Source organism: Anabrus simplex, chromosome 1 (genome assembly GCF_040414725.1).
Source record: "Anabrus simplex isolate iqAnaSimp1 chromosome 1, ASM4041472v1, whole genome shotgun sequence".
Classification (NCBI taxonomy): Eukaryota; Metazoa; Arthropoda; class Insecta; order Orthoptera; family Tettigoniidae; genus Anabrus; species Anabrus simplex.
The window spans coordinates 1,441,538,288-1,441,562,977 of NC_090265.1; the positions used below are offsets into that span (position 1 = coordinate 1,441,538,288).

At 39.0% G+C, this 24,690-nt stretch overlaps 1 protein-coding gene across 1 annotated transcript in view; it reads left to right on the plus strand.

Moving 5' to 3' along the window:
• LOC136860530 (pyruvate kinase-like) overlaps positions 1-24,690 on the plus strand; it is a 272,168-nt gene that overhangs the window by 158,603 nt on the left and 88,875 nt on the right. The window contains exons 5-6 of the mRNA XM_068225910.1: positions 1,146-1,355; positions 15,778-15,959. Of these exons, the coding sequence (XP_068082011.1) occupies positions 1,146-1,355; positions 15,778-15,959 (392 nt within the window). The remainder of the gene's footprint in view (positions 1-1,145; positions 1,356-15,777; positions 15,960-24,690) is intronic.

A 24,690-nucleotide genomic window follows, 5' to 3' on the forward strand; every position in this document is an offset into this window, starting at 1 on the left:
TCCTCGTCGTATATACTTCCTCACCTCATATTTCTGATTTAATTATATAGATAACAGAGTGCTGGTATATCACTTCCGTTTACTTCTATATCCTTGTAAGAAGACACTGCAGGGCTGCCGTTATAGGAGTAACATATATTTCTTTTCATAGGTAAGTCTGCTAAAATGAAATGCAATCTTTCTGATTTGGTGCTCTCTTCAGTTGGTTGGAATCGAACCCGTGATCATGGGTCGGACAACACCACTGATCTCTCTACGAAGCAACTAAACCAGTGAACCATGGGTATGACCGCTGGTAATGCTGTATTATTCAAAATGTTTAATTTAATAATAATAATAATAATAATAATAATAATAATAATAATAATAATAATAATAATAATAATAACAATAATACCGGGAGAGTTGGCCGTGCGGTAGAGGCGCGCGACCGTGAGCTTGCATCCGGGAGATAGTGGGTTCGAATCCCACTGTCGGCAGCCCTGAAGATGGTTTTCTGTTGTTTCCCATTTTCACACCAGCCAAATACTGGGGCTGTACCTTAATTAAGATCACGGCCGCTTCCTTCCATCTCTTAGGCCTTTCGTATCCCATCGTCGTCATAAGACCTATCTATGTCGGAGCGACATAAAACCACTAGCTGAATAACAATAATGATAATGGTGTATGTCATCTGTAAAGGTTTGGTGGTGACCTAATGAGGATGAAATGAATGGCAAAGACGTCATAAACACCTAGTCCCCAAACCAGGAGAATCAACAATACGAGGGTGTTGATTCTGAGATTTGAATCGGGACCATCGGAACAAAGGCGAATATTCTACCCATTTAGCTACAAATCCGGACTTTAATTTGCTAAACTTTAGGCTACAATCTGCACTGATTAGGTGTTGAGTATTGGTAGTAGCAGAGGCCAGGGCAGTAGCTCGTGAAGCAGCCTTCACAACACAGCAGGCTTCTCCGTTGGCTATTGGCTGCAGCTCAAAAGACTTGACGTTCACTAAACCAACTATCGAAAAGGAACCTAAATCTAATGGTAGCCCACGTCTTGATCCCAGCATACGCCACTAGATTTCAAAGCATTAAATCACTAACAGAAACTGAATATATTATACAAAAACTAATTTATGAATGTCCATTTTGCAGAAGGCCAAGAAGTGATTACTGAAATTGAAAATGGTGGTAAGCTTTCTAATCGGAAGGGAATCAATCTCCCTGGACTACCTGTTGACCTGCCTGGAGTCTCTGAGAAAGATAAAAAGGATTTGATATTTGGTGCAGAAAAAGAAGTAGACATGATATTTGCATCCTTCATTCGCAATGCTGATACCATACAAGAAATACGGGATATCATGGGTAAGTGTGTTATCTCTCCAATTACAAGTAATTAATAAAGGATGGATTTTACCTCTTTTGTCTACTTTATTCATTGTACGTGTTTGTGGACTTGTGATTGATAAATTAATTTCAGAACTAAAGAATTCAATTGATGTAACTTTCTGAGCTCCTATAACTCCCTATATCCTTTTATGAGTGCCTTTTTTCTGAAATGTGTGCCTATGAAAGGCTTATTATGGTATATAATTTTAAAACATGTGTTCATTTAGCCTTTCTCTCATATCAACGTTTTGAAATTTCCATTACACACAATGTCAAATTCAATCGCCATGCCATGATAATAATTAATCATTTCTATATGCGCAGAGTTTGTCTGTATAATCACAGATTACCCCATAAATTAAGATATCCTTCTAGTGGGGAAGTCTGGACATGTCATGAGCGAGGCCTTAACAGGCTCTAAAAATCCAGCCCTGGAAATAGGGAAAGATGACTGTGGGGTTGTTCATGAAGTAAATATCTTCATCCATGGGAAAATCCCGGAGCGGCAGTGGCGTGCGGTGGTTTTGAAAAGTGGGTATGCTGTCCAAAATAGGACGTACTAATTACCTGACGTAGGAAGTACAGTTTAACGTACGTCAATATGTAAAAGAATGTAATCAAGCTGTAACCATATAGACTTGTGTAATCTCGTGAAAATTGAAGGACTTCTAACCAGAGCGTACGGTATAATGTCAAATCATTGGCTTTTCGGGAAACACTAAATAACTAGTGACATCACATCTGTAGATTTAAAAATCGATATATATATATATATATATATATATATATATATATATATATATATATATATATTAAAGCTGCAATGAACTTATTGAGATGTATGGAATAAATTATTTATTTCCAATGACAGTGCATAATCCGTAAAAAACGGAAACAAGAATGTCATTGTTGCGTTTTAGGTCTGATAATTGTTATTTTATTCAGTTTCCTACATCAAAGTGGTAGATTAGTAGAAATCACGTATATTTCATGAATTACCCGTCACTATTATGTTAAAAATCTCCTTGGTCTCTTATGTATCTATCAGAAAACTCTCTGACCTGTTACACTTTTCACCCTTCGGCCTGGAAGCCGACTTGAAGTACCTCTGACACTGATGTAACAGCATCATTCATATTGCATTGTACAGATAGGCCTATCTCAAAATGGATAGTAACTTACTTGCTACTTTTTGTCAGAAGTTCTTATACTGTCCACTGTATGCTCCACTTCTAATAAAACTATACATTATGTTCCTCTGCAAGATTTTTTGTTGCTTTGAGTCTACTTGAAGGTGAAATATAGTCGCCCCTCTTGTTTTGTGAATGTTGTGATGACATTATCATAAAATGTGTCTGTGCTTTTCAGTTGATGCAGAACTTCCTTTTCTATGGACTGAACTGCCAAGTCTGAAAGTCGCTCTTGTCTCTGTGTTGACCTATGACAAGTCGTAATCCTCCTGAGAGCTGAAAACAATCTTTAAACTAACGCTGTTGTGTTTGGAACAGTTACTAAGTAAATCCAGCTTTTACTTTTCAGGCAGGGCTGTATCTAATTGTATGCTTTTCACGGAACACACTAACTGATGAGGTTGTTGATCATAAAATTCGTCAAACTAATACAGCACGGTAACTTCATTCTTCAATCGGATAAAATCAAACAAGACTTTATAGGACAGTTAAAGATTTTCAAAATCAGAATGAGGAAAAGTACCTTAGTACGTTTCATACTTCAGAGGATCCAACAAGGGTGTAAACTGTAATTGGTTTAATGACCCGAATTGTTCGCCTAATTGTACAATAATGTCGTAAAAATTGAGTAGTATAGGAATTTCCTTTACATTATTGGATCTTCTTCCCGACATTGTCGTTTAGTTGGTGGAGAGTCTTCAACACCATGATAGACCAGAGTCTCGACCCAAGTTACGTCGCACTTATTCCCGAGGTTTAATATCTCTCTTTTGATTTCCTGAATATTCTGGGAGCAATATAGGACGTCTAAATGCTTGGGTTGAAGGACTTTGAAAACGATAACAGTGAAGGTAAAAATGTTGTTAAAAATCAGCAACAAATAGGAAGTTTGAATGCTATATAGAAATTTCATGAGACCGTGTGCCACTACTATTGTATACTGCCCCTGTTTGAGCTTTCATCTAGAACACTCCGAAAGAACTCAAGGACTGAAGTGCAATGTTCTTTCACTGTGTGAACAAGACGAGATGAAAAATTCCACCGTGTTGAGTATTTCTAGGCATCCTCGTTGCTGTAAATTCTACCAGTTCATGAGATCGTTTAGAGAACTTTTGGAAAAATGTTCCTAATCCCGTTAAGGTCTGAAAAAATATTCTACATTCCTTGACACAGGAAACTGACTGTGACAAAATTAGATTAAGCTTGTGACTAAAGCAATGGATAAATATGGCCTTCGGAAAGAGTTCTTGTACTTTGGTTCTTAATCCACCTGTGTAGCCGGCCATCACACCTGCTCCGTCGAACGTTTGTGCAACTAACCTGTAGTTTAAGTCAAACTCAGTAACAATGTTTCTCACTTGTTCAAGCAAACCACTGGCTGTTCGATCTGCGCTGACATCAGTGAAAGAAATTTACCTTTCGTGAACTTTACCACTTTCAGAATCAACGTATCTCAGAGTGGTTGATAGCTGAGATAAATTCATAATGTCTGAAGTCTCGTCAAGAAGAAGGGCAATAAAAATAGCGTGTTTTATTTCTGACTTCACTTTTCCAAAACTACATCACTTTATATTTTATATCCTGTTTGAAGTTCCGCGAAACACGGTCCATGTATCTAGGTGTTTACTCAACTTCGCATCGTAAGTGGCGAGTAAGTTGCACCCAAATAAGCACCCCTGTTCAAAGAATCTTCCCCTCAGAATTCGTGAGTAGCTAAAAACCACAATATCAATCAATCGTTTGAGCACCCCCCTGTTTTTTATTATATTGTACAGTGCTTGCAGGCAATTGAGCATCGAGCTGAATATCAATTCTAGATTTTACAAACGTTCTCAGCTGTAACAGTGCAGACATGTGTGACTACGATTTCTCACGCTTTTGAATGACACTGTGCAAGTTACTCAGATTATCATAACTAGTGTCGGACCACAGAGTTCTGTCTCTTGCAAAGGGAGTATGTTCGTCGTTTCCAAATTTCACAGTACAGTAAAACAGAATGGATTGTTGGAAGTTCCAAATTTAATAAACTGTTGTTCTGGCCAATGTTTGCTCTAGAAATTGTTCAATCTGGAAAACCTTCTCCAGATATGTCCAACCTTAAAAACGCATAAAAACAAAAATGTCTAGTTTCTCACATAAGTTCCTAGAACGAAACTGTTTGTCCAACAGTTGTTCAATCACACAAACTGAGTCATCCATCGTAAATATTATGATACGGTAGTTGAAAATAGTAGACAAGGTTTTCTCACACTATTACATTTAAGAAAAAAAAACTAATTTTCAATTCTAAAAGGCACTGGATATTCGTACTTTTAAGAAATTCTTCACTGCTGTCAGTTGTCACTCGCAAGAGCTGTTTCAGCAATAAGCTAAATCACAGTAAATAAGGCACTGCTGCACCATGCGCTCGAGCCGGGCAGCGTTGAATTGTCGGCTTACCAAGCTCGCTTACTGGCGCGGTTACTACGCATGCGTCACCTTGAACTCAATGCTGGGAGAGCCAAGCGGTAGGTGTGTCGCGTACCCTCGCTACTGCAGAAATTCGCACTGCAGAATATATAGTTGATACATACTGCAAAAACCATACTGCAGCAATTGTGTAATTTAAAAAAATTGGCAACTGAGAAGATAAAATTAATTGTTGCTCTTACAGTTGCATTAGTTTGTTTACTTTGTTTCTCAAATCCAACGGGTAAGCCCGGCTTAGCCTGCATACCCACAATGCACGCTACTGCGGAGCGGGTATAAATTAAGGAAGAATTTAGGCCAGGACTTGAATAACATAGCTACAGAAGTAGCAGAAAAATTTGAGAAAGTATTACAGCAAAAAACAAGTTCGGCAACTATGGCGAAAGTAGCCTCATAAGGGAACTGTCCATACTGTCATGTCGAAATCGACAATGAAATTTGGTAGAGAGTATGAGGGGTCCATAGGAAAGCTATGTACAAAAAATCTGTAAGGTCCTGAAATCGATACGAAAATGTTTAATAGAATTGCACGTGGGCAGCCCTGGTGACCAGCTGAAGCGACCAGGTTACCTTGAGCTCTTTGCACTAGCTAGTTGGCACATGTTTCTTTGAAAGAGCAGTCATGAATTCGGCTAATGTTCTAAAGTATGCTTTGCGTTATTTCCGTGAGAAGGGTTTCTCCTCTTCCCGTGAAATAACTGCGGAAGAAAGGGAGATGGGTCGACATGTGACCGATCTAATTGAAAATCATCCCATGGGTGCCAGCATCGTCTCGGAGTCATGTCTGGAGAGAAATAGTAACAGTGAAAGTGATAGTGGAAGCAGCGACACCTCATCTGCTTTATCTGAAAGAGGAGAAGGCAGCACACCATTGCCAGGAACAGGATGTGTTAGGGAACCGGTTTTGAGCCCCGAGTCCGACTCCCGTCAATCTAGTGAAGAGACACCGCAGTCATCTAGTAAGTCTACTAGTTCAAGTTATGCTTCTAGTCCACAGGAGAAAGTGAAACAAACTGTAGACCTTGTGTACAAGAAAGAAGCTGTAAATTTATGGTTACATAAAGAGGGGGGGTAAGAAGTGGCTTTCATTAACCACTGTTTGCAAAAGTTGTCGTAAGGTGACGTCACTACGGTAGCTGTACAGGTGGAAGAACCAATTAGAATCTACATCAGTGATCCCCATTGAATACAGGAAATAGGGAACATGCATGATCCGGGGTTTTAATTAAAAATATGCTAATCTGATTCAAAATTTCGTGCAGAATTCAAAAATGTGATCAGAATGTACAAATAATAACTCCAAACATGATAAAAATCTACGAAAATGTCACGTCACGCAAGTACGCGATCTCATTGGTCTGACGTCATCGTACAGGTTGACTGAATTAGCAGACGAAATAACACATAGTGCGCTGTGAGAAGCAGGATACACTTCGCGTATTTCTACTTTACGTTAGTGTCTAGTATGATTAAATTCGAGGTCTATACATCGGATAATAATCTGAGTGGTATATTTTAGACTTAAAATGAATCCTGCGCAGACAGTGAGGCAGAAAACTTATAAATGGTGTAGAGTTCCGATGTGCAATAGCACATCGCATACCATACCAAACAAATTGTTTATACATGTTCCAAAGACGCTAAAACTAGGGAGAAATGGATTTTGGCGAGCCGGAAAAATGCTGGTGATATATCGGAAAAGTCTACAGTTTATTTTTTTGAAGATTTTAACGTAAGATGAATTTGTTTGAATTTTCAAATCATTTTTCCATGTCAGCTGTTCTAGTGGTAAAACTTTAAATTTTAATGTATGATGCTTTATTTAAATGCTTCAATTACATCTTGGAATATGAAAGTAATAAACAGTGCATTAAATAATGCTGATTATTAAAGTATTCTCCAAACCTAACCTATGTTTTGGGTGATCCATGTCAAGATAATAAATCAAAGGGGTTATGAACCATTTTGACAGCTCTAATTCTACCAATATATCTTGGCATGGGACAGTTATGTATGTCTTTATTGAAGAGCTTAATTGGTAAAGAAATTTAGGCTATATCTAAATAGTCTATAATGTAACAAAGAATAGGCGTGTACATCATGAAAGGAAACAACGTGAATTTAACAAATGTATAACTCAACACAAAACCAATGCTTGTTTGTTGGGGTCTTATAAGTTAACAATGCTCAATTATAATAATTATCATAATATTAATGAAATAAATAACATAATTGCACACAGGTGAAAATAGTGATGTAGGTGTTTAAAATATTATCCAACTTGGCCTAAGTTTTAGGTTATACAAGCCAAGTCAATAAACCGAAGGGTAAAAATACCGCGCGAGTTGGCCGTGCGGTTAGGAGCGCGCAACTGTGAGCTCGCATCCGGGAGATAGAAGGTTTTGAACCCCACTGCTGGCATCCCTGAAGATGGTTTTCCGTGGTTTCCCATTTTCACACCAGGCAAATGCTGAGGCTGTACCTAAGGCCACGGCCGCTTTGTTCCCATTCCTAGGCCTTTCCTGTCCCATCGTCGCCATAAGACCTATATGTGACGGTGTGACGTAAAGCAAATAGCAAAGACAAAAAAAAAGTCACAGCACCCAAAGACATTCCTGTATTGAGCGACTAAAATGTCACCAGGACACTTTTCTTTCCTGACATGCTCAGCTTGTTAAAAGCCAAATGTAATTAATGTTATTGGCTTCACGCCCCGCTAACTACTTCTACGATTTTCGGAGACGCCGATGTGCAGGAATTTAGTCCTGCAGGAGTTCTTTTACGTGCCAGTAAATCTACCGACACGAGGCTGACGTATTTGAGCACCTTCAACTACCACCGGACTGAACCAGGATTGAACCTGCCAAGTTGGGGTCAGAAGGCCAGCACCTCAACCGTCTGAACCACTCAGCCCAACTTGTGAAAACTAGATGAAGTCATATTTATCTTCATCATGTTTAACTTTTTCCCTCCACCAAGATATTTAATTCTCTTTCATGGGCCCCGGAAGTGGGTAGACCAGTTGCCCCAACCATAAATATATATTTTTTTAGAAATGATAGGTTATAGACCTACAGTACTATGATCTTTCTTTCTTTCTTTCTTTCTTTCTTTCTTTCTTTCTTTCTTTCTTAATCAGTTTATCCTTCAGGGTTGGTTTTCTCTCGGACTCAGCGAGGGATTTCACCTCTACCACTTCAAGGGCAGTGTCCTGGAACGTGAGACTGTGGGTATGGTGATGAAACTGGTGAGGAGGGCCATTACCTCGCCCAGGCGGCCTCACCTGTTATGCTCAACAGGGGCCTTGTTGGAGGATGGGAGGATCGGAAGGGGTAGACAAGGAAGAGGGAAGGAAACGGCCGTGGCCTTAGGTGCCTGGAGGAGAAGTAGGAAAATACGAGAAACCACTTCGAGGATGGCTGAGGTGGGATTCGAAACCCTTCTACTCAGTTGACCTCCCGAGGCTGAGTAGACCCCGTTCCAGCCCTCGTACTATTTGTTTTCAACTTTCATGGCAGAGCCGGGAATCGAAACCGGGCCTCCGGAAGTGGCACACATTAACCACTACACCACAGAAGCGGACTAGTACTATAATGCTACCTATATGTTTATGTTAGTGCTGAAATCCGATTTCTTACTTTACTAATGCTGAAAGCCCGAAAATGTAATGTTATTCTTTAATAGGGGAATCAGTCCAGAAGGAAATATTGAAAGTGATGTGATATCTATCCAGGTTCGTTGTTATCCTAATACTATGGGTTACAGTACATTGCACATATATAAAAGACGCCACTTACAAACTTGCTTGTTATCCGCTAATTTCTGCGGCCACAAAAGTCACATTTTTCAAGAATGATGACATCTACACATGGTAGATTGTCTGACTGTGCTGTTTTGAACCTTTCTTCTGTCATTTCGAAGTTATTCACGATCATGAATAATAAACGATCGGCTTTTAGCAACGGCTGATGCACAACGGTTGGTAGAGCTCCATGCGGTACTGGATCGTGACGTCACAGCGCGCCGCTTACGTCAGAGGCCGTTTCACTCGCCTTGCGGAAAGGCACTATTAAATATTTTTTTAATGGTAGAAAACAAGGCAACATACCACAATGTAATACGTTTGCGTACTATTTCATTGGTGTACTTTTCAAAAAAAATATTTTTGAAAATGATGCATGTTCCCAATTGATGCATACAAAACTATGTTCTCGCTTTACAGAAGCAAGAAGACTGAAGCGGAATGTATGCGATGAAGACCTGCGTCTGTGGTCCTTGGAAATTTAAAGAGAGATTTCAATGGGGCGAAGTAATTTCAGCGCATGTGCTAGTTGTTTGAGTCTTTTTAAGAAAAGTGCAGAATAAAAAAGTAGAAAAATTACGAAATTTGTATCCCGTACGTATCTGCAAGAAGAAGACGAAAAAGATAAAGTCGCAAAGAAATTTGTGGAAGCAGCTATAGAGCGATTTTTAGACTACACCCATTATTCAATATACAATACTGATCAGAGTGTTTTCCTGCGTGATGGGTCTCATGAACTGCAGAGTTGAACGCTAACGTTAACCAATGGAGACTAGAACCCCAATTTTGATTACTATCTTGATGGTATGCTATCAGGGCATATGTTAAGTTACGATTGGCTCTCTCAGCGTATGATTGTGCCTTGTGATATGGGGAAGTAGTAAAATGGGATATGGACAGTTCAAAACAAAAAATTACGTAAAAGATTGCATGTAAAGTACATAGCATTGTCAGTGACCAGAAATGTATGTGAGGCAAATGAAGAAAATATAGAATGTAGACATTTGATTGCCGTTGGAACGTTAGCCGATCTCTTCGGGAAAATCCAGAAATAACTAGTATACCCGTCTATGAACACTAGCATGAACCTACTTCCATTCCTTGATCGGAGTAGAGGAGCAAGGACATCAACGAACATTCTTTCCATGGGTTGCATAGCCTCAGAATGTGTTAGCAGACCCATTCGGGCGTTTAACAACATCCCGGACATTATTATCCAGACCATAGCGGACTCAGCGTTGAAAACGTCATTGGCGATTGTTAGATACCACATGTAGTCCCTAACTTGAAGAACCATGTATTGGATTGTTTTTTTTTTTTTCAAATAAAATCTGAAAGAGACAATCTGCCTGATGGTGGCAATTGTAATAATGAATTATGACTCAAGCCATGATTAATCCAAACATCCTATAAAATAAATAGTATTCATATGAACGGATTAGGAGGCCGATATTTTGATTCCCGAATAGGGGCGGCTATCACGTGGATGATCTATCAGAAGTTTTACACAATCTTCCATCTCTCTGATTTGGACATCAATTCTTCTCCATATGAAGAACTGGCATATTTTTTGCCTTGTATTAAACACATCTAGATGTCCACCAATAGGCGAGTCATAATAGTATTTGAAAATAATCGGAATTAGGATTTGGGGACAATTTCAAATCGATGATCACTACTGGACTTACAACAATGCAAGGAGTACGGTGTGATACACTTGTCAGATTTAATGTCATCAGTGATCACGTTGAGTTCGGCATCATCATATTTGCCGTTTGATACAGGATAGCGCTAACTCCACCATTAAAACTGTTACAGGTCTTTGGAAGATCATGAATTTCTACATTGTCAGAATTATCTGAAGATTCATTAAACATTCTGTTTAACACGTCTGCGATAACATTACCGGATCCCTTGATATGGCGAATATCAAATTTAAATGCAGAAATACTAATCGCCCAGCGACCGGTGCGTCTAGGTCAGTTAAGAACTCAGGATATTGCTTGGTTATCAGTTTTAAGATAAAAATGGGAATATTCAAAGTACATTCTGAATTCCTCCAGATAGAAGACTACAGCCGGACATTCTAATTCATATACTGAATATTTGCATTCTAAAGGACTCAGGGTACACGCACGCACATTAATGGTGTCCCGACATAAACAAACAACACTGCCCCACTCCAGTACTGAAAAGGAGAGGAGAGAGTAAAGGGATAGTGTTGAAGTCCACTCCAGTACTGAAAAGGAGGGGAAGGGAGTGAACAGATAGTGCTGAATACACAGTGTGTGTATTCCGGCGTTATACTGTAACATTGTAATAAGATGGCTCCTACCTTGCACAGGTGAATCGAGGCCGTATTATTTGCATGTAGGAGGCTCACATGGTCCCCCAAGCAATAGCACAAGCAGTCTTAAGACAGTTTGGAGATGGATAGAAATATGGCAAGAACGAGGTGAAGAAGGATTGGTAGACCTGATATAACGCAGCTACAAAATATTCCTAACTAGTATAAAATACTTGTCGGTTAAAAACCTCCTTTACCTCTTAATACTGTAATTAACAGAGTTGACTACTTTTTAATTTTTTATGTTAAAATGCTATTTGTTCGGGGCGTCGACCTATAGAGTTCTTTTGCCCCTACTTGCACAATATATGAACCTGTATGTAATTGGAATTGCGGAAGTGTTGAGTGCTGAATGTGAGAAACGTCAAGGATGACACGAACACGCAGTCCCCAGACCAGGGATATAATCATTTACAATTAAAACCCCCTGACCCGGCCTGGAATCGAACCCGGGGCGGCCGGACGCATTGCCCCGTGCGGTAATCTAATGCTGTACTTCAGTACATCCGCCACTGTGCCCATTTCGATCACAACGAAGTCTTGTAGCGGGCTGTCTGCATGCAGTCCATGCAGCAATGCGTTAAGCGAGAAGGTGAGTCATTGTGCCTTCGACACTACCCTTTCACTCCCGTCCCCCAATGTTTTGTACTGGATTGGCCTTCAACACTACCGCTTCACTCTCTCCCCTTCTTTTCAGTATTGGAGTGGGGCAGTGTTGATTGTTTATGTCGAGACACCATTAATGTGCGTGCGTGTACAAGAAACATAGCAATTACGCATCTGCCTAAATCAGTTTCTTGTAGCAAGGCACCAGCTACTGCGGAACAAGAAGCGTCAGTTTGAATGATGAATGGTCTATCAAAATCAGGGATAGCTAATACATGTGCATTGGATAAGGCTGATTTTTACTTGCTAAACCCATCTTCTTGGGATTATTCCCACATAAATTTAGCATTTTTACGCCTGAGAGAAGTTAGAGAGAGGAAACAAAGACACCGCTACTTCAGGAAACCTTTGCAAGTCGGTGACCTTGTATTCATTAGAAAACCTGCAGTATCTCATCCTCAGCAGAGAATTTATGCAAAATTATGTCCCCTATTTATAGGACTGTATAGGATTACTACTACGAACGCAACTCGTAGCAACAGCTGTCGAGAGGTTTGAAAAGACCGCTGTGCGCGCAGGTGACGGATGTAGCAGCTATGCACGCAACCTGCTCGTTGATGGGAAGCCAGCCAACGACATATGACGTAGCCATCGAACATTCAATTCCTTCCATCTCATGATTTCCAGAACCGAATGTGATACAAATATTTCAATTACATCTCGTGTATCCCATATCAACAGAGGGTAGAATACCAAATTTCTTTAAAATCGGCGGTGGGATAACCGATAAATTGAAGATAGAAGATTGACGATTCAGAAGCCACGATGCCTGGACTACGGGCATAAAAGGAGCTTGAGTTAGCTTAAATCAGTATCTGTGTGTATTCCCAGCTGCCACGATGTGCGGGCCAGCTATGGAAGATATCGTTCAGATATCGTTACTCTGTTCGGCAGACTGCCGACGGTACTTATATTTACGGAAAAGTGTTCGCGTCTGTGGACGTACAAATTTCTAAATGTCGAACCTGGAAACTTTGAGCTCTATTTTTTTGCGAGATAGAAAATGATATAATATTTTGAGTCGTCAGCAGCTGGTAGACTTGTGTTTAAAACTTGAACAGTTCGAGTAATTAACATTCTTGAGAACGGGACTAAATTCTCTGAACGAATAATCATAAATTATTATCAACTTGCATAAACTTGGCGGACTCGCCCCATAATAGTTTATCGTCGTCGTATTGTACACATTCATGGAAGTGATAGTTCAGTCACAAACGAGACCATTTGACTCATGTCAGTCTTTCGCAACGAACTGTATCATAATAATTTCTAAAGACAGTGTAGTTTATTTGTTATACAGTGTTAATTTATTGCCTTCGAAATATGCTCCCTTTTAGGTTCACAAGACTGAGCCTCAGTGACAGAATTTATTTCGTAAAAACTGTGCTTTAATAACAGAATTTATTTTCACGAGACTGTGCCTTAGTGATAGAATAGACGCGAGATTTTTGAACTGTGTTTGCTAAGTAGGCTTGGTGCACTAGAACAGTACGACAATCATTTCATTTATTTTGAACTGTGTGAATCTTCTTCCATTATGAACTGTGATATTCTGTTAACTTGAGTTACGTCATCAAGTAGGGTCAATTCCAAGATTGATGATAAATTGTCTATAGATGATAAAGAGATAGAACAAGTAGACTCCTTCGCATGTCTTCGGAGTATGGTTACTACGACTGGAGGAGCAGAAGAAGACATAAAGAGTCGTATCAGGAAAGCAAATGGTGGTTTATTCAATTGTATCCCATATGGAGAAAGAAGAACATTTCTAGAAAAAACTAAGCTACGACTTTTTAACACAAATGTTAAGTCCGTTCTGCTTTACAGCTGTGAAACGTGAAAAGTTACCCAAAAGACGGCTACACAACTGCAAGTCTTCGTGAATCGCTGTCTAAGACGTATCATCAACAGAAGATGGCCGGATGTTATTTCAAATGAAGATCTATGGGGAGAAACTACTCAGCAGCCAACTGAAATGCAGATAAGGGAGAGAAAATGGCGTTGGATAGGACATACTTTAAGGAAGCCCGCTGGAGCCATTGAAAAGACAGCGCTCGACTGGAACCTAGAAAGCCCGGATGTCCGAAGAAGACCTGGAAAAAGACGATCGAAGAGGAATGTCTGGCAGTGGGAAAAACTTGGAACGAAGTGAAGAGGTTAGCCAACAATAGGAACAGGTGGAAGTGTTTCACGGAAGCCCTATGCTCCAGGAGGAGCAACAGGAACTAAGCCAAGTCACGTCGACAAGTGCATCGAACGACAATCATTTCATTTATGTTGAACTGTGTTAATCTTTTTCTTTCGTTATGAACTGTGGAACTTGTAAATTCTACGAAATATGTTGAGTAGTAATATTCTGTGAAGGTACTAATTGACAGAATGTGCAGTGCAGTAACGAAGTGTCGTACCAGATCTCATTGACATTCTATGCGATGCCTATACACTTCTTTACTCCCTTCATGGGACCTAAGTGGAATGAAATGCTAAATCAATAACTCCACATTGCATGTAATCGATCATCAGGTGTCAGATTCTCGGTTTCGATCCTGATCTTCATCGGGCCTTCAAGACCTGTCAACCACCGTGGGATAACGTGGTGCCATGGTGCTGAGAGGAGATCCATGGTGAGGGGGAAGGAGCTGAAGGAGAGGATTTGTTGTAATCTACGGTGTAGTGCCATGGGTTTTAGTTTGTTTGTTGACAGTCTATGCTACAACCGCAGGCATGCATTTATGTTTTGAATTCTTAATTGATTCACCTACCAAATTTCATAGTCACTTGTCTGGTCAAACCTAAAAGCCCCCTTGTGAGTGTGTGGTTACATGGTACAGGTCATGTAGCTGGATGCTTGCATTTAGGTGGTGGTTTTGAATCCCACTCTCACTAGCCCATGGTTTTTATGTTTCCCATTTACACATCAGACGAATGTTGGGGCTATACGTTAAGTCCACAGTCGCTTCCTTCTCAGTCCTAACTGTTCCCAACCCCAGCATTACTGAAAGCCGCAGGTGTTATGAAGGCATTAAACAACTATCAAAAAGATAAATTGTCTATGTGGCATGCTCATCTCAATTTCCACACATATGCCATATTTAAAAAACTGCAAAATTGAAACCATAATTTTTTTAAATGTTCATGCTTGCAATTGAATTGATTGGTAGGGAAAGAAACCAAGTCTATTTTAGGTCAATTTTGTTTTGGCACTTCAGTATAATAAACTGGTCAAGGTGCTCAGTGCTGTGATGAAAGGAGACACGTCTGCCTGTCCTTTATGTGAGAAGCATGAGGAGGCTTCACTGAGGAGGAATGGAGTGAGTTGTCAGAGAACTATGATACTTGTAGGTACCTCTGATTGACTGATGTGAAGTACAGTAATTACTATCTTAATGCATGGTGTTAATTGCTTAGTTAATCTTGCTGAGAACAGTTTTTAAGTTCAGTGATATCATCCTGTATACAGAACACGTTGTGATTTACGTACTATTTGATTAAGTGATTAATTAGTCAATACATATCCTCTTAAAATACTGTAAACTAACAACGTGGTTTCTAATGATTATTATATTTAAGAAATAAAGGCGTTGAATTGCTGCTTGAAAATGGCTAGCTAATGCAAAAAGGATTGTCATTTTTCAACAATGCTATTTCCACAATATTTCATTTAAAATTTTTGGTCGTCTTGACAGAGGAAGGTATTTGATGTGGACAAAACAAAGAAGATACAAGGGATTTACTCTCGTTAACAGCTTTTTCGTTCACCTGGAAAGTGAAAAGTGACTTAGTGCCCTTATCTACCAACAGATTCACTTATGTGTTGATCAATTTTATCACTAGACAATGAGAGATAAAAAATGATTATTTAACGTTTATCGGATTTTTATTCTTTCTTGAAAGAAAGGACTTAATCAAATTGTCTGTCCACAGGTGAGAAGGGTAAAGGCATCTTGATTATTTCCAAGATTGAGAGTCAACAAGGCATGGAAAATATTGATGATATAATTGAAGCATCTGATGGCATTATGGTGGCCCGTGGTGACCTGGGCATTGAAATACCACCTCAGAAGGTCTTCCTGGCGCAAAAGATGATCCTTGCTAAATGCCAAAAAGTAAGCACATATGTATATCTGTTTTGACAGCATCACATAACATTTGATACGAAACTATATACTTTCAAACTGCAGTTTTGAATTATGTTTTTTATTGTTCCCAACCTTGTAACTTTTCAAGCCCTTTTGGAAAAGATACCTTTATTCATGCTTTTCCCTTTAAATGTGGAATAAGATGACTTGTGATGATATGTCACGTAGAATAAGACACGTGGTGATGAACTAAAATTCTATTTCACGAATGCTAAGACTTCTCGCTAAAGTCAGAGAGAGAAATCAAATAAATATTGTTTTGCATATTGGTCCACAAAAGTATTATCATTCCTCATTGGTAGTATGGCAAGCAATTGTGTGCTATAAAATGTTTTATCTTATACCTGCTAGAAAGCTAAATGCTAATGGTAAATGTAACTTGCCCTTCACTATGAAGTTGTTAGAAAGATCTTGGAGGAGCTTATGTTACCTAATACATGCTATAAAAATTAACCAGCAACTAGATATAATCATCATTAGCACAGATATTTTTGTATTTCACCCCTTATACACTTTACTGACCAACCTGTCATGCTATACTAGGCTAAGGTGAACTCTCTGGCAGCGTACGTAAGTTTATACTGGGTGAAATGAAGGCACAAATTTCTCTGAGATAAACTCCACTGTTGCTATTAATTTAGCGTTCCATTCATATTGTGACAATGAAGGCTGAGAATATATTCAGGGTGTTGGCAGAAGTCAATAACGCCGGATCTGCAACAACAAGGTGTGCGGGGCCAGGAGTAATGAAAACAACACTGCCAGCAAATTGTTGAGGCGCGTGATAAGAAAGTTCCTAGAAGAAGCTGGAAGCTATTTAACCTATCAAGTCAGTTCTGTGCTCACACTTGAAAGGCACTCTGAGGGATGTAGTAAGGATGTAAAGGAGAGGGCATATAAATCTCTGATAAGACCCCAACTAGAGTACGGTTCCAGTGTATGGGACCCTCACCAGGATTACCTGATTCAAGAACTGGAAAAAATCCAAAGGAAAGCAGCTCGATTTGTTCTGGGTGATATCCGACAAAACAGTAGCGTTACAAAAATGTTGCAAAGTTTGGGCTGGGGAGAATTGGGAGAGAGAAGACGAGCTGCTGGACTAAGTGGTATGTTCCGAGCTGTCAGCGGAGATATGGCGTGGAATGACATTAATAGACGAATAAGTTTGAGTGGTGTCTTTAAAAGTAGGAAAGATCACAATATGAAGATAAAGTTGGAATTCAAGAGGACACACTGGGGCAAATGTTCATTTATAGGCAGGGGAGTTAGGGATTGGAATAACTTACCAAGGGAGATGTTCAATAAATTTCCAATGTAATTGAAATCATTTAAGAAAAGGCTAGGAAAACAACAGATAGGGAATCTGCAACCTGGGAGACTGCCCTAATGCCGATCTTGATTGATTGATTGATTGATTGATTGATTGATTGATTGATTGATTGATTGATTGATTGATTGATTGATTGATTGATTGATTGATTGATTGATTGATTGATTGATTGACAGTTCACCGCACACTACTGCGTAAATGCAGAATTTGTATGCCATCTATCAAGCATTCAGGGAAACACGAGTTCTAGAAGCCTTGATCTTCTTGACTACCTATCTATATATATAAAATAAGAGTTTTGTCTGTACATTGCTCAGAATTTGAAAAAAATGGTATTTCTGTATCGGTCATGTCCATAGTAACAAGAAAATGCACTTTTTACTTTTCCGTAATTTCTGTCTGTCTGTCTGTCTGTCTGTCTGTCTGTCTGTCTGTCTGTCTGTCTGTCAGTCTGTCTGTCTGTCTGTATGTACACGCATCACGAGAAAACGGTTGAAGAGAATTTAATGAAAATCGGTATGTAAAGTCGGGGGATGAGCCTCTACAATCTAGGCTATAAATAATTTTACTCGCGCTGAGTGAAATGGTAGTTTAGGGGAAGGCCTAAAATTGAATTCTCAACTATTTATGTTATTAGTGGTCTAATGAAAATCGGTATGTGAAGTCGGGGGATGAGCCTCTACAATCTAGGCTATAAATCATTTTACTCACACTGAGTGAAATGGTAGTTTAGGGGAAGGCCTAAAATTGAATTCTCAAATATTGTTATTGGTAGTCCTATCTTGATGAAAATCGGTATGCAAAGTCAGGAAATAAGTCGCTATATTCTAGGCTCTAAATTATTTTATTCACGCTGAGTGAAATGGTAGCTTAGGGGAAGGCCTAAAATGTAATTCTCAAATATTTCTTATTAGAGATGTAATCGATGAATGCTACATAACTAATGTTATATAGGCCCTAGTATTAAATTTCCTGTTATTCATGTCTTATACATTGTTACCGTACTGACTATGATCACAAAGATATTCATGAATTTGGATTTTTGTTACTAAGTCCATATTAGCGCCGAGTAACGAGAAAATGGGTAAACAGTATTTAATGAAAGTCGGTATGTAAAGTCGGAGAATAAGAAACTACAGTTTACGGTATAAAATATTTTACAAATCACAGAGTCCTCCAATAATGGAGGAATCATACTTAAGTAATTTTTCTCTTTTAAATCTTTGTTGGATCCTTCAAGTAGCCTCATTATGACATGTATGCTTTCTCTATGCTTTCCCAACAATGTCATCAACATGACCCTACCAGTGCAAATTACTTGTCCGCCTGATCAACATTATACAAAAAGCCGTTTAAAACATATTATTATTCATACATGTTTCTAGAAAATATAATTCTCTTCTTCAGTGAAAAAGTATTTACCAAATTCACAATTGCTTGATTATGATAAATTAATCAGATGTTCTGCCCAAGATATCTTTCGTATAAAATAATACAACCACATTTCTTAGGCATCCAGTTCCTGACTCTATGTTTGCATCAAGGTCCAATGCTTAACTCCACACAACAGTACTGAGGAGACATAACAGTTCGTCTCCATACTCCCAAGTATTCCTAGCTCAAAGTTTGCTACATTTTTATAACACTCCTCTTTTGTCAGAAATCACCAAGGACAAATTATTCTGCTTTCCTTTTTATATTTTCCAGTTCTTGTATCAAGTTATACTGATGTTGCTCCGATACACTGAAACCATACTCTAATTGGGGTATTACCAGAGACACGCCCTCTCCTTTAAATCCTTACTACAACTCTTAAAAGCCCGCGTAACCATGTGAAGAGACCTGTGTCCTTTCTTTACAACCTCGTTAATGTGATTACCTCAATGAAGATCATCTTTATATTAACACTTACGTACTTACAATAATCCCCATGAGGTACTCTTACCCCATCAACACAGCAATTAATACTAAGAAGACATTTCTTGTTGGTGAAACATACAAATTTTTATAGTCACACTACAACATTACCTGCAAATAACCCTATCTGTGATTCCAGTTCTTACTCATGTCAATTATACCGGGTGGTATCCCGCTCCTAGATTCATGCAACACACCATGTTTACTACAATTCTGAAATATATTGATCCGTCATCCTAAACTGGGACTATATAACGAGATGTGTAGTTACCGGCTATAAAACAGCGGGAATCAGAGTGCCACTAATAATTCATTATGAGAACCCCGAATGAACCTGTACAACTATCACAGATACGAAGAACATGTACCGTACAATAGGAGGTGCACATGCAGTCCAGGAACAGGTATTGTACAGAATAGATACTGGCAGCTGTATATCAAGCCTCGAAATCGCTCACTTAGACGGGGTGCGGTCGGAGATCTGAAAGTGAACAGTGCTCGAGGGTTAGGAGGTTTGAATTCCACGCAAATATTTTCTTTTTTCTGTTTTACAACCTCATAATTGGGATGTGCTAAGGTTATATATTTAATAGTTTCCACAGCTGATGTTTCTTTTGCTGGTATTTGTTTAATGTCGCACTAACACATCAAAGGTTTTCGTCAATGGAAGGATGGAATACATCACGAGTAAGCTTTGTGTTGTGCTGTGACTTGTCCTTAAGGAGGAGAGTTTGCGCAGCTACATACTAAACGGCCACTGCATGTTGTTGCCATTCCATTGGGGCACACTTTATACTACCTGTGGTCTATGAAGCTTGAAATATGTACGACGTAGGTAAGTGGTTGCCTGTGTCCTAGCCACAGACAATCTCCTTCTCATCTTGGTCCAACCCCGCTTCGTACCCTATGCCACGCTAACCGATCAAATATGCAACCCTACTGCCTCCCAGGCAGCTGGGGGTAAAAACTTTCAATCAATCAATCAATCAATCAATCAATCAATCAATCAATCAATCAATCAATCAATCAATCAATCAATCAATCAATCAATCAATCAATCAATCAATCAATCAATCAATCAATCAATCAATCAGTCAATCAATCAATCAATCAATCAATCAATCAATCAATCCTGATCTGCTTTTAGGGCAGTCGCCCAGGAGCCAGATTCCCTATCTGTTGTTTTCCTGGCCTTTCCTTAAACGATTGCAAAGAAATTGGAAATTTATTGAACATCTCCCTTGGTAAGTTATTCCAATCCCTAACTATCCTTCCTATAAACGAATATTTGCCCCAATTTGTCCCCTTGAATTCCAACTTTATCTTCATATTGTGATATTTCCTACTTTTAAAGACACTTATTCGTCTACTGATGTCAAACCACGCCATCTCTCCACTGACAGCTCGGAACATACCACTTAGTCGAGCAGCTCATCTCCTTTCCCCCAAGTCTTCCCAGCCCAAACATTGTAACATTTATGTAACGCTACTCTTTTGTTGGAAATCGCCCAGAACAAATCGAGCTGCATTTCTTTGGATTGTTTCCAGTTCTTGACACAAGTAATCATGGCGAGGGTCCCATACACTGGAACCATACTCTAGTTGGGTTATTACCAGATACTTATATGCCCTCTCCTTTACATACTTACTACAACCCCTAAATACCCTCCTAATCATGTGCAGAGATCTGTACCCTTTATTTACAATCATATTTATCTGATTACCCCAATGAAGATTTTTCCTTATATTAAGACCTAGGTACTTACAATGATCCCCAAAGGGAACTTTTAACCCATCAACGCAGTAATTAAAACTGAGACGACATTCCCTATTTGTGAAACTCACAACCAGACTTTTAACCCCGTTTATCAACATACCATTGGCTGCTGTCCATCTCACAACATTTTCGAGGTCATTTTGCAGTTGCTCACAATCTTGTAACTTATTTATTACTCTGTACAGAATATAATCGTCTGCAAAAAGCCTTATCTCTGATTCCACTTCTTTACACATATCACTGATATATACAAGAAAACATAAAGGTCCAATAATACTGCCTTGAGGAATTCCATTCTTAATTATTACAGGGACAGATAAAGCTTCACCTACTCTAATTCTCTGAGTTCTATTTTCTATAATCATAGCCACCCATTCAGTCACTCTTTTGTCAAGTCCAATTGCACTCATTTTTGCCAGTAGTCTCCCATGATCTACCCTATCAAATTCCTTAGATTGATAGGTCAATCCCAATACAGTCCAATTGACCTCCCGAATCCAGGATATCTGTTATATCTTGGTGGAATCCTATAAGTTGAGCTTCAGTGGAATAACCTTTCCTTAACCAAAACTGCCTTCTATCAAACCAGTTATTAAGTTCGCAAACATGTCGAATATAATCAGAAAGAATGCTTTCCCAAAGCTTACATGCAATGCATGTCAAACTGACTGGCCTGTAATTTTCAGCGTTATGTCTATCACCCTTTCCTTCATACACAGCGGCTACTGTAGCAACTTTCCATTCATTTGGTAAAGCTCATTTATGCTAAAAATAATCAAATAAGTACCTCAGATATGGTACTATATCACAACACAGTGTCTTTAGTATATCCCCTGAAACCTTATCAATTCCAGCTGTTTTCTAGTTTTCAACTTTTTTATCTTACTGTAAATATCATTGTTGTCATAGGTAAATTTTAATACTTCATTAGAATTAGTCACCTCCTGTCTCTGGACATTATCCTTGTAACCCACAATCTTAACATACTGCTGACTGAATACCTCTGCCTTTTGAAGATCCTCAAATACACACTCCCACTGTTCATTAGTAGTAGTATTTATTTATGAACAAACAGGCTTTCCGCCCCATTACATGTTCACAAAGCAATAGGACACAATATTAATAATTATAATAAAAATAATACTAATAATATTAATAATAAAATAATGATAATAATAATAATAATAGAGATAATAGGAATAAATAATAACAAAAATGATGACAATTCTGTAGCAGTTATCGGCTCGAGGATCCAGCAAACTCATCACTTGTCCTTATGCCTACAGCAACTGCAACTTTCGTCACATTCTTTTTCCCTGACCTACTCCCGATCAATACCAAAACATCGACAGTCAGCACTTACATTCTAACCAGCCATAACACAAACAAAAGTCCTCCACGTTCCCAACAATAAATAACACAATCATAACACAGGAGAAAATAATAATAACTTACAATCAAATTTCAACACTGGTCTCCCTCCACACTTACCTTAAATACCACTTTTCTTTCAACACATTAATACCTCTCATGTTGCAACTTGTCCTTATTTACTCATGCTTGATCTCATTTTAAAACCCAAGCCATGTTCAGCATTACATTTGCTATCGCAACCACCACTCATTACGTGTCCTTGTGCATTCAGCACATACGTCATCTTCATTGCACTCTAGCTTACTCTTTGTCCAAATCATAACAACCAACATTCCGCAATTGCCCTTCAATCCATCATACACTACATTTACCAACCCGCACTTAATACAATAATCTCTCCAACTCCAAAAATTTCAGCAATAAATTAAACCATCTCATTACCAAACCATCTTCGCCTATACCAACACTTCTCCCACACCACATTTCGTTTCAATCTATAATAAAATCACCTCTCAATCACTACTATTTAATACCAACACATTAGCTCATTTACCACCTCTCAATCTCCCGAATTCAGTAACCAATGCTCCGTTTACATCATCTTATTAATACCAAACACAAATACAATAATACCACTTCCCAAATCTAAAATCATTCAGCAATAATTAAACCATCTACATACAAACTCCCAGATTCAGATACCACCTCTTACCCACAATTTCCATTCCAGATCCACCTCATATACCTTCCACAATATACCAAACACTCATATACCATCTCTTCACCAACACCACATTCCAATCTCCACACCAACACATCGCTTCATATACCACCTCTCAATCTCATACCACACTATCATGCTATCCTCTATACGTAACAATTCCACCCCCTACCCCCTTGTCCACCCTCTAACTCACCCTCCTTCATTTTACTCTTGCAGGCCTTTTTTGTCGCACATAAATACCTGTTCAATTCACCCCCTTTTTCCCACTGTTTAATAATCCATCTCAAGATTTCTTTCTCATCCCCTCTCCCCAAAATTTTCCGATGCTCAGCACTCGATAATCCATGTCTTATCTCCCTCGTTTTCTCACAGTCTCTTAGCAAATGAAATTCGTCATTCCTAGCTCCACAAAGTATACACCTTGCCTTATCCCTCCCCTGCAGCCAACCTGTATTCCTTTGCAACCCTAACATCCACCACATCATCCCATACCGTTTTGACCTATCAACGTATCTGACATTCAACCCTGCTATCTCCTCTATTTTCGTCAAAACATTCAGCGAGTTTCTCAATCTACTTTCCCCCAACAATTTCTGCCTATGTATATCTTTAATTCTCCTTTCAAGTATCTTCATCCCTCTCACTTCTGTCTTCGACCAGACTTCCCCCCACAGGTGTCTTAATCCTATCCTCTCCAAATATCCCTTTATTTTTTCTGGCCATCCACCCCTATACATGCTCCTACATTGCTGTTCATACGCTGCCTGTAATAACCTCCCACCTTCCTGTCTTTTCAAATTCATCTAGTATCTAACTATTCTCTTCACACCCTCTGATTCCAAATCCTCCCCACACATTAATTCCGCCCCTGCATTTGCCGTACACCTCGGTAAACCCATTCCCAACTTAGCAAAACTACTAACAATCCTTCTTAGTTTCTCTCTTTTCTCGTCCAGCCCCCAAACTTCTGCGCCGTACAATACCCTTCCAAAAATTACCGACCTTAACACTAACCGCAGTGTTTTATAACTGAAACCCGGGTATTTGGCTAGCAGAATTCTGACTGCGGCTAGGGATGCCAATCCTCTATATTTCACCCTTTTGATATGGTCATTCCACGTTCCTTTATCATTCAAAATAACTCCTAGGTATTCCAATTTCCTTACTTGTTCCAATCTTTCTCCCTGAATTACCCATTTACCTTCTTTCTTATTTTGTCTACCTGGACTACTAATATTTTAGACTTATTTCCATTAATTCTCAATCCCCATTTCCTCGCAAATAGCGTCACTGAATTTAACGCCTTATTCATCCCCCCTAAAGTTAGCGTCATCAATAACACATCATCCGCAAATATCAGTCCTGGTACCTCTAAACCATTAATTACCAGCACAGCCCAATTTTCTGCCCCCAAACCCCTCTAAAATATCGTTGATAAATAAAATATACAATATTGGCGATAACTTGCACCCTTGTTTTAAACCCACCTTGGACTCTAAGGGTCCACTCAGTCTCTCTTCTCCCAATTTTACACAAAACCTGACAACCCTATATATTCCTTCCACTGCCCTCAACA